Genomic DNA, 12,111 nt, shown 5'->3' on the forward strand with positions numbered 1-12,111 from the left:
GGGATTTTGTGGCTAGCTTGTGTTTCTCCGCTCTGTCGTGTGACTCCAGCGCCTTTACACCGCTTCACACCCAGACTCTCTAACTGATTTTTTTTTTCTTCAAAGTTTGCAGTGAGCCTCGTACCTGGAGCTGGGTACCGCTTGTAACCAACAGCAGAAATCGCTGTGATCTAGCCATGTCTCGTTGAAAGTACACTTTCCCATTTTCCACACGTAGCCGAACTTTAACAAACTCTGAGGAGACGCAGACGTATTTCGCGGGCAGGTATTGCATTTATCACGGGATTTGTAGTTTTATCACCGCGTATACCAACACCAATATACCCCAGAAAGAACTACGACTCGCTACTTTTTTGCTACTTTGTAATAACTTTCAGCAGGTAGCGTTTCTGGAAATGGGTAAAAAAATTTAAGACCTGACTAAATGAAATTTAAGACCTTGGATGAAAATCTGGCCGTTTTTAAGACTTTTTAAGGCCTTAAATTTAAAGTTCAGAATTTTAGACTTTTTAAGACTTTTTAAGACCCCGCGGAAACCCTGTTAGAACTTTGGCCAAAGTTCTGGCAAGGTTTTCTCAAAGTTATGAACAAATGTTCTTCCAGTAACATTAATAGAATGTTTGTTCAAAGTTATCTGGTCTTTAATAATGTTCTTAAAAAAATAGCACAAAAACATTATTTATATATCATTCACGGAATGGTTTAGTTGGATGTTCGTCTAATATTTTTTAAATGTTACTACTCGTTTCAAAAGTAACATTCCCATAATGTTTGAACAATGATAAAAGAACCAAGAAACGTTTTATAAAACGTTCAGAGAACATTCAGAAATAACATTTCATGGAAATGTTAGCAAAATGTTCTTAGAACATATTTTTGTTAGCTGGGATAGTACAATCAGTGGCAGGGCTCACCTTTTCAATATGTCTGAGATTAATAAAAGAATGCAACAGTGTCGGTCCACCTTTTCAGCAGCCTTGGTTAAAACGTTTTTTTTTTTTTTTTTTTTTTCTATTTATTGTTCATATAAGGATATTAAAAAAAAGTCTTTGTTAAAGAGTTATAAAGGCATGAACCAAACTAACCGAACCAGCTATGGGGTGAATCACAACATTACAAACTTGTATTTGAAAAAAATAAATAAAAATAAAATAAAAATAATAATAATAATAATAAATTCACACAAAAACAAAGGTACAAGAATGAGAATAACAGCTTTAATGAGGAAAAGAACTACATCTCCATGATAGTGCAATGCAAATTTGATAATGAAATTTACGTTCTGAATGGTACTGAGCGGGATAATGACACTAACTTTGTTATTGAACTGAACTGAATCAACACTGAACTGAATAATGACACTATTGTCTTCTACAGAGCTGCTTTATAGCTGAAATTTGATTTTTGTAACAGATGAATTTCACAATATTAACACTTATTTTCTTTTGTTTATTAATGTGAAGCAGCTTTAAAACAGTTTGTATTGTATAAAGTGCTATATAAATAAATGTTAAAAAAGATGTCATGTTAGTTTTCAGCAGGAATTCCACTGTTAAACCTGATTATTTATAAATGAGTTGAAATAATTCAGGCTGATAACTTTAACAACCTTGTAGCTCACAGTAGGTCTGTTAAAAATTAATACCCCTATGGATTTTTTCTTCTGGAACCTGTCTGTTGCACTCTAGTACGTGAAATAAAATTAAACTTATTGAGAAATACTTGAAGGCTACATGACATTCTTTTAAATTTAATTATTAATATATATTATAGGTTATAGGATGTATCATCATTGGTATCGAGGATCATGAAATTTGACTGAATGGTGTAATTTCATACTATAGCATACAATTCTTATGCATTATTACACAGTCAACAATTCAAATGAAAACCCTTTTTCAGACTGAATGTATAAAGCTTGATAATACTTTAATGTGCCTGGTCTCATGATCTGGTTACACACGGAGATGGATATATATGTGGAAGGTACAGGAACAAGTGGATTCTGATTCGTTTAAAGGATTAGTTCACTATCACATGAAAATTACCCCAAGCTTTACTCACCCTCAAGCCATCCTAAGTGTATATGACATTATTCTTTCTGATGAACACAATAGGAGATATATTAAAGGTGCCCAAGAATGCTTTTTCACAAGATGTAATATAAGTCTAAGGTGTCTCCTTAATGTGTCTGTGAAGTTTCAGCTCAAAATACCCCATAGATTTTAAAAAAAAAATTTTTTAACTGCCTATTTTGGGGCATCATTAACTATACACTGATTTTGGCAGCGCGCCACCCCTTTATTTGCCTGCTCCCTGCCACACGAGCTATAGACTATATTACAGTGCATTTACAAAGTTCACACAGCTAATATAACCCTCAAATAGATCTTTACAAGATGTTCGTCATGCATGCTGTATGCATGCTTCGAATTATGTGAGTAAAGTATTTATTTTGATGTTTACGTTTGATTCTGTGTTAGTTTGAGGCTATGCTCTGTGGCTAACAGCTAATTCTACACTGTTGGAGAGATCTATAAAGAATGAAGTTGTGTTTATGCATTATACAGACTGCACGTGTTTAAAAATGAAAATAGCGACGGCTCTTGTCTCCGTGAATACAGTAAGAAACGATGGTAACTATAACCACATTTAATAGTACATTAACAACATGCTAATGAAACATTTAGAAAGACAATTTACAAATATCACTATAAATATCATGATATCATGGATCATGTCAGTTATTATTGCTCCATCTGCCATTTTTCGCTGTTGTTCTTGCTTGCTTACCTTGTCTGCACAGATCCAGCCGTTAATACTGCCTTTCCTTGTCTAATGCCTTGAACATGAGCTGGCATATATGCAAATATTGGGGTCATACATATTAATGATCCCGACTGTTACGTAACAGTCGGTGTTATGTTGAGATCCGCGTGTTTTCCGGAAGTCTTTTAAACAAATGAGATTTACATAAGAAGGCGGAAGCAATGGGGTTTGAAACTCAATGTATGTCTTTTCCATGTACTGAACTGTTGTTATTTAACTATGCCGAGGTAAATTCAAATTTTGATTCTAGGGCACCTTTAATAAATGTCCTGATACATCCAAGCTTTATGATGGCGATACCAACTGAAGAACGTGCTTCCATCCACATCCATCCATCATAAAAGTACTTAATAGTGCAATACGTACGAATTTTGCAGCAAAATATCCAAAAACCATTTTTGTATTTTGTTCATTTGAGTACTTATAACATCCTAAATGTTTGCAACTATTTGTAAATCATGAGAAAATTGCAATTTTAACCAAGGCTCCGGGACGTGTGAGGAGTCGCCTGTCAGTGGTGTCATACCTGCTTTCCTTCTGAAGCAAAGCGATGTGTTTGTGTAAAAAAAAAAAAAAAATCCATATTTAACAAGTTATGAAGTAAAATATCTAGCTTCCGCCAAATCGCCTTCCATATTCAACTTATGAAGAAAGTGTAAACTGTCATCACGTCATTTAAGCTTCTTCCGTAAGCTGGATACGTAAAGCGCAAGACGTAGCATAAGCTTTTTTAACTGCAAGAGTTTTACACTTTCTTCATAAGATATACGGAATACGGAAGGCGGTCTGGCGGAAGCTAGATATTTTACTTCATAATTTGTTAAATATGGATATTTTTTTCACATAAACATATCGCTTCACTTCAGAAGGTTTTTATTAAACCCCCAGAGCCATGTGGAGTATGTGTATGATGGATGGATGTGGATGGAAGCACTATCTTCAGCTTCATACTCGTTGATCCTGCTTCACTGTCATTATAAAGCTTGGACGCGTCGGGATATTTATTAAACCATCTCCGATTGTGTTCATCAGAAAGAAGAAAGTCATAATCACCTAGGATGCCTTGAGGGTGAGTAAAGCTTGGGGTAATTTTCATTTGAAAGTGAACTAATCCTTTAATGGCACATTTCAGAAGAGCAGCAGAAAGTCATTAGTGACAATCATTTGTTGTGTGTGGTTGTGCACTGTGCTTTTGTGCATAGCCTGAGATTTAAGAGAACAGTATTAAAACATTAAAGCTGACTTGGCTTAGAAAATAAAGCATCTTAATGACTGTGATTAAAATACTGTCTAAAATAAATACTGAATTCAGTTCACAACAGCTGCTGTAGAGTAAAAAACAGGAGAAAGCAGCATGTTTCCAGTCTTTGTCAGGCGCTATTGCGCGTAGGGACGGACTCTGGCCTACGTGGCATCCTAAAACAAGCATTACCATGATTGAGGTGAGGTTGCCATGGATACCATCCAGCATATGAGGTGAGTTCACTTCCTCCAGTGGCATCATGCGATTGTACCTGTGACGGCTCGCATTAGTGAGAGTCCATCAGCTGGGACGGCTATCACCACTTTGATATGGTGAATACTAACTTTCAGCTGTATGACGCGGATGTAATGTCAGATCCCATTGGTCAGGTCATGTATAACGCCCCCCATCACCAGCTTCCGGAGAAACTCCTTCTCTTTGGATATGTTGTGTGTCCATGACTGGGTGTGTGTGAGAGAAAAAGAGAAACAGAAAGAGCACAATGGAGTAAACATCAATGGAGTCATCAAAAGTTTGTCACATGCTGCGCTCAAAAGAGCCATGATGTCTGCACATGCAGGTTTGCTTTTTGTTTCCATCTCCAGTAAAACAAGTAAAAACAACAGTCTGTCATACCATACTACACAACAATCACAATGAAATACAGTGCATCTACTGATTTCTGAAAAATTATTATATATATATTTATATATATATATATATATCTTATACCTGCAAATAATGTCATATGCCATCATTGTCTGGAAAAAGTGTCTATAAATTTAATGATTAAGTTATAACACAGCTGAATGATTGGTCTTGGCGTAATGGATCTGCTACACTGCTGCTGCTGCAGAAGTATGGGACTGGCTACTACCAGTACATACACAACACACTGCTGTGACCAAGACAGACATGCTGCTGCTATACAAAATAGCATACATTAATTACCCATAGCAGATCTATACATGTGGAGCTGGGGAAAGTGGAGGGTTTCTGAAAGCGCACTGCAACTGTTACTGCAAGGTTGATCAGCGAGCTCATTTGCTACTGATACAGCAGGAGCCAATCAGCAGTGCCCTAATGATGTGATTGTTAGCATATTGAGTTAAGGGTCTATCAGCCTGTGCCATCTAGAGTTTCATGACAGAACTTTGTACATATATGCATTTTTTTTTAGCAAAAACATAAAATATAAAAATGTATTGCCATCGATAAAAACTGATGATTCTTTTGTTGTGGGGCAAGTAAAACTACTGCCCTGGACTAGCAGAAATCCTTATTGTTGATTGCTGGTTAGTATCCTGTAGTATCTGACTACTCCACTTTATGAGTTGCTTGGTAAGCTATAGTATCAAAGTGGTTTCCTCAACACTAAAACTGCAGAGAACATGCACACAGCTCGACCTGCCAATGCTGGCTCATTACTCTGACCACTCGGGTTTCTGCATGTTCCTGGAATAGTGAGCAGCATCAGCCGTGAGGTCATGTGATTGTTTGTGGATGTGACTCAATGGATGGGATATTCCCAAAGACCATCGATTTACTTTTATATTCTGCCCTTCTTAGATGCCATAACTAGGACATTTCTGTTAACTATCATAAGATAGGGGACAGAAATTAACCACGGTTCAAGCTAAAAATGCCCCTGGAGGTGACAAACATCTGAGGGGAAAGCAGTGAATTCCTCTAATAATGGGGTTGAAAGGTAAAATTTTCCCTAAATACCAGTTCCAAATATTTCTCTTTAACACGATCAGTGAAGCGGCTAGTTTTGGAACTGAGTAAGGCAGAAATCATTAAACTTAAATCAGTGCGGTGGCGTTACCTCTTTGATTGCAGACATTTTGAGCTTCTCGTAATAGTGCAGAGGTGCATGAGGTGTATTCATGTCATATCCGAATCCAGCCACCGCCACCTCGTCACAGTTATGGAGGGCCATTGTGATTGCAACAGTCCCCAGTGTGGGAATATTCTAGAGAAAATAAAACACTTATTAGTATTACATGTTGATTAGCGTTCAGTGACTGCGTATAAAGTACTTGGTAGTCATACAGGTACTTGTGTATGTAGCCAAAGATACCTTTATTGAAAATGACTTAAGTTAAAGATACATTAAGAAAAATAGAGGTTTTTGAGACTAAATTAAAATGACATAAAAAATTATCAATTGAATGAGTAAGTGTATGAGTGAATGTTTCAGAGAATTCATTTTGTAAATGTATCATTCAGACCAATTTATGAACCAATTTCACTGATTCACTGAAAAGAATTGCACAACTAAAAATGATTCATTCGCGGATAGGTCATCACTATCCACCTTACATATAATTTAAGAACAGGTGCGGCCATTTGGAAATTGAATGTCTGGTTTCCGGGCTATTCCGGATATTGCAAACTGGTATTTCTTACCATATTTTTTTAATGTATTATCATAATTATAACACACTGGTTTGTAGTAAAAATAGGTTTTATGTTGTGTTATTCTTCTAGTTATTTACCTAATGCAGCTCATGAATCGGTAGTCTTGCACATTCATGTTGCAAAATAACTTGGAGCTATATAATTTGCGCAAAAGTACTGCATCAGAGTAAAAGTATTCAACTGCAAAAAGTAAAGAGGAAAAACATCAAACATTTATACTCAAGTAGTGATTTTCTATTAGTAGTGAAAAAAAATCAAGTTTTAATTCATCACTATACATTATTATTCATATACAGTATGATTAAATGCATGACTAAAGATTGAAGTCCAATACTGACAATGGATGGACTGGATGGTACTGTCGAGTGCACTGCTCACACACTTCAGTGCAGATAATACAGCGTGTGACTGACTTTATCAGAGACACAGAGAGAGCAGGAGATGTGTGTGTCTGTGTGTTTATCAGCAGAGAGGGATCATCCAGTCACCACCTGATCCATCGGGGATACGAGTCTCATGGTGAAAGCCTTATCACCACAGTGAGACACTCTCTAGGCTAATCCTGCTCCAGACACTCCGCCTGCATGCTGATAACACAGGAAACGCATCGCAGCTAGAGCCCCTCAAACACTTGTCTCCATGGCAGCAGAGGGCAAACAGACTCTGAATCAGGCAGGGCTCATATAGTCAAAAATAATGATGACCAGCTACAGGCTGGAGCCGAGAGCCTGGGACATTTTATGTTGCAGTTTTATTATGCTTATATGCCACAGTTGGCCGCTCCATTCATTTTGTTGCTTATGTTTATTTTATGATTAAAGTGTCCACCTCCTTCTTCTCTGAACTTTGTTACAGTTACGTTTGATCATTTAAATATACATTATTTTGTTTCAATAATAAGTGCTGAATTACTACTCATACGGGTCACTTTATTTTGTTTAAATTGGTCAAAATCATACTAAAAATAAGTTTTAGCATGTTGAAAGTTATGTTATAACGTTACTCTGCTGGTATGAGACACGTTGCACATCGCAGTAAGCTAGATCGATTTTAGAATATCATTAATAAAAGCTGGATGACGTGTGTTGCTAAATGGCATGCAATTCATTTTAAAACATTGTATGGTGGAGAAAATGCTGTATTACTGTTACAACAAGTACAGCCACTTGACAGAATAGTGTTGTCTCCGATGCATGGCGCAAACATGTTACTCGCGATCAAGAAATCAAGAGATTCAAACAATAAGGCTAATGGTGTTGAGCTATTTAACAATGATTAGTTTTCTGTCAATAAAGGTGTCCAAACAGTTGCTCACATGTATAATAAAACATATAGGCTTGGTTTCCCAGACAGGGCTTAGATTACGCCAGGATTAGACCTTAGATCAGTTTGGGCATTTAAGTAGCTTTTATCAATGTGCCTTAGTGTTGGGGTTATTGGTTTATCTTGAGGCAAAACAATAGCACGGACATATTTTAAGATATGTCAGTGCAAGTTGCTTTCAGTTGAAACAGCTCAAACAAGCGATGTAGTCTGGGACTAGGCTTAAGCCTTGTCTGTGAAACCGGGAGATAATATATTAAAGTGTCTTTGGTGTCTTTCCTTGGTTTCTACGGAAATCGAGAGTAACGAGGCGACAATTACACTGGTTATAATAACTGATTTCTCTGAATTTAAACATTGTTGGAAACATTTGGGATAATCTAAGGGTGCTTTCACACCTGCCTCATTTAGTTCGGTTGAATCGTACCAGAGTTCGTTTGCCCCTTTGGTGCGGTTCGTTTGGGCAGGTGGGAAAGCAGCAATCGCACTCGGGTGTCAGGGTACCCCCAGGATCCTCCAAATGAAATTCAAGGCTTTTTAAGACCTTTTTAATACCATTTTAAATTAAATTCAATGCCAACTTCGTACCCATTCTGACAGAAGTATGAGGGGAAAATGTCAAATCTGTATAAATTTTGAACCCTAGAAAATAATTAATTCGGCATGTATTTTTATACCTATACTATAAATATTTTATTTACCATAGGCCTACTAAATGTAAACAGCAGTGTCTCTCTCATTGTTACAGAGTGTAATATAATTGTATAGGCTAATACTATGATGTAATTGATGTAATACTACTAATGTAATTGATGTAATACTACTAATATACTAATATAATACTACTAATATAATACTATTAATTGCAATAGTCTGGTGCAACTTCTCACATCCAACAAGGTGCATGGAATAAAAAAAAAAAAAAAAGTAATTTAGGAACAAAACCAGCAACACTCATAGATGCCATGGAGGGGTCAGAAATAAACAAAAAACTGAAGCTATATATATCAACTTTATTTTGCCAAAAAATAAAAATCTCTCATTGTTATTAGTTTTTAACATTTAGTGGAAGTAGGCTGTTTTCCTTTACTTCATGCTAGCTTAAATAAAATTAAAATCTTCCACTGAACAACACTGTACAGAACAAATACAACCCTTGAATATATTTGTACACTCTTCTGTTTCTTGACATGGTAGCATCGGACGCGTTTCGGTGATTTAAAACGACACTCGTGACTTAAAGTCGAGTGCTTTTACTGTAATTTAGGCAAGCGATGCGGTTGAGAGCGCGGCTCATGGTTGCATAGCAGACGCCACGGGAGCGAAAGCGCATTGGAATGAAGGAGAATGCCGGCGCGGCCGCGTATGTGACGCGTACTAGAGAATAATAATTATAATAATAATAATAATTTAGCGGGCCCGATTATGTTTTATTTTTGAGATCAGTTGCGGGCCGTAAATGGCCAGCGAGCCGGCAGTTTGAGACCACTGGACTAGACTATCACAGAACGCTGACACAATCAGCTACCCAATGATGATTTTCATTCAATCCTAGCACAGATATTGACTCGTATTACTCGTATAATACTCGTACTCGGCAGAAGTGCTTTATCCGTACCAGATACTCGTTTCAGCCGAGTATCCGGCTCATCTCTAGTAATTTACCTCACTTGCCTAGTAACCATAGTAACGGGTTTCGCGAGCTTTCGCGCTTACTGCTATGACGTGGAGCGCGAGGTGCACTCAACATTACGCTGCATGAATTTTTAATTAGCCTACACTAGTAACAGTTCATTTTGTTACGGTATGAACTTAATCCTAGGAAAAGTAAAAAAAAATAAAATAAAAATAAAAATAAGACCTTTGTAACGAAATCCAAGACTTTGTATACCAAATTCAAGGCTATTAAGGCCTTAATTTTAGTTTATCAAATTTAAGACTTTTTCAATGCTTTTAAGACCCCGCGGGTACCCTGGGTGTGCACCAAAAGCGGACCAAACAAGCGTACCGAGACCACCTCTTCAAACAATCTCTGGAGCGGTTCGCTTGAGATGTGAAAGCAATTGACCCAGTTAACGGACCAACGAACCAAATTATATCATTTTCATAACGGAAAATATGATATAAAAATCAGTAATGTCTGATTCTGTGAGTGAGCACATTATTTACAATATCTGAAAGCCAACGATCGCCTCTGGTGTGTAATTACACTTCTCCGTGCGAGAATGCTGTCCCGACAAAGTCTCAATTCCCGCTCTGCTTCATTATAAAATTCAAATGGTCTCTCTCGACAGACACACGGACAACAGGTCACCTACTAGACAGCACTGGGAAATCCAGAGATGGAGAGAAAGAGCGTAGCAGGAGATGTGTTTGAATTTGCCGCAGCAAATAGGCTATGAATTAACTGCGGGAGAGAGCTACATTTATAAAGTGTTTGTGTGTGTCTCGACAGTTACAAATAAAGCCACAATAAACTCATGGAGCGAACTTGTCAGTTGGATTGTTTAATAAATGCGCTCTGTCTCTATGCTTGATCTGTTCTGTTGCGATCTGCGTCTCCTGCCGATGACGTGTTTCGCGGGGGCGTGCCCCCGTTTCTTGACTCCACCCCCACGTCAAACCAGTGCCATAAAGAGATCCGCACAGAAAAGTTTTCGTGAGCGCACGCTTGACTGAAACGCAGAATAAAATGAGCGTTGCAAATTATTTAGTAGGTTTGAGCATGAAAAATATGTGGCAAAGATAAAATAGGATTACAGCTGTCATTGATTTTTGTAATTGATTATATTTTTATTTTTGCACTACGTTATTTTATTTTGCAATTTATTATTTTTGTTTGCAAAACTTATTTTTTTATGTTCAATACTTTATTTTTCCTTTGCAATTCTTTATTTTTGTTTGCAAAACATTTTTTTATTGCTCAATTCTTTTTTTTTGTTTTGCAAAACTTTATTTTTGTGCAAAACTTTAAGGCATTAATTTGACTCCATACATTTTGGTACACTTTGAAATTTTGCCATGTGAAAGCGAACCGAACCAAGAAAAAAAAGCAACATTGTAACAAATTTAGTCCCTGTTTCAGAACAAAACAAGCGATCCATAGGTGTGAAAACACCCTAAGTACACAAATCAACGAAATATACCGTTTTATAGTGGTTTTGGATATTTTAATTTAAAAAATCGTACATATTGTGCCTTAATTTAATGCCATCTCTTGTGACGCTTTGCAGACAGACCCCTCTCAGGCTGTGCACGCTCATGGTGGCGTGGCTTCCCCTGAAGGGAGGGCGGGATCTTATGTTTTTGAAGCTAACTTGCTATTGCCCTAGCATTAATAGCAATGACTGCTGGATGTCTGCTTTAATGATAATTGTTTTTGCTCCTCACCCCTCTTCCCATGAGGCCTCTGTTATGTGGAAGACCGATGAATTTGAAGGCCGCTTCCTGGATGAAATACGGGTTCAGGATCCGCATGTCTTCTGGATCTCTGGGAACGACACGTGCCACGGACTTCCAGAATCCCTCCATAGTCCGCTGAAAGACATGAAGAACACAACACACATCAGAAGACACATTGCTGAATGAACACTTGAAACAAATGCAATGAATAAACCTGCGTGACTTCTCTGATGGTGAGCAGAAGCAGCTTTTCTTTTCAAACACTCCCTTGACTCCTGCTCTGTGAATACGCTATTATAAGTCCAGAAAGGCCTCAAGTGAAAATGACACAGAACAGTCATTCGCGGCTGCTGAATAACGCTTTCAGCTGAGTAAATAAGCCGCTCACTTTGATATTCAGAATAAAAAGGGTGACGCTGCGTTTGAGCCAAGAGCGTGCCCAAACACGGACCTCTCGCTCTCCTCGTGGGACGCCCACTTCACCTGCAGCCAATATCAAGGACCTTATGGACACACCTGGGAGAGTGTGACTGTAACTACACCTGACATTCTGGATTAACAACTCTGGTGGTATTTCATCAAACGGGATCCCACTCCTGAAAGTCAGGGTACCACAAATAAACACACCATGTAATTACGTCCTGCACAAAGCTTGTTTTCTTTTCAAGGAAGGGACAGGCTTTACAGAGGGACACATAACTACACAAAAACTACAAGTGCTTTGACCCAGGGAGCCTTGTGGTTTTCTGGTTTGTCACAAAGCATGTGTAATACAAACAATGTGTGGCATGGCATAACACATACACAACTATCAGTCGCCATCAGCATCATTTAAGATGTGCACAAACTCCTCTCTTACAACCATCGACACCAATCAACTGATTCATGAC

At 37.7% G+C, this 12,111-nt stretch overlaps 1 protein-coding gene across 13 annotated transcripts in view; it reads right to left on the reverse strand.

Moving 5' to 3' along the window:
- Positions 1-1,191: 1,191 nt before the first annotated feature.
- Positions 1,192-12,111, reverse strand: part of st3gal3a (ST3 beta-galactoside alpha-2,3-sialyltransferase 3a) — a 52,325-nt gene continuing 41,405 nt past the window's right edge. For 10 of the 13 annotated variants that reach the window (XM_067374495.1, XM_067374496.1, XM_067374485.1 and 7 more), the window contains 3 exons: positions 11,210-11,356; positions 5,901-6,047; positions 1,193-4,533 (listed from right to left, as the gene is read on the reverse strand). In XM_067374495.1, the coding sequence (XP_067230596.1) occupies positions 4,444-4,533; positions 5,901-6,047; positions 11,210-11,356 (384 nt within the window). In that variant the 3' untranslated portion in view covers positions 1,193-4,443. Of the gene's footprint in view, positions 4,534-5,900; positions 6,048-11,209; positions 11,357-12,111 lie in introns of all 13 variants that reach the window. The other 3 variants (XM_067374483.1, XM_067374487.1, XM_067374482.1) reach the window with 1 other exon arrangement.

The sequence above is a fragment of the Chanodichthys erythropterus genome, chromosome 21 (assembly GCF_024489055.1).
Source record: "Chanodichthys erythropterus isolate Z2021 chromosome 21, ASM2448905v1, whole genome shotgun sequence".
Classification (NCBI taxonomy): Eukaryota; Metazoa; Chordata; class Actinopteri; order Cypriniformes; family Xenocyprididae; genus Chanodichthys; species Chanodichthys erythropterus.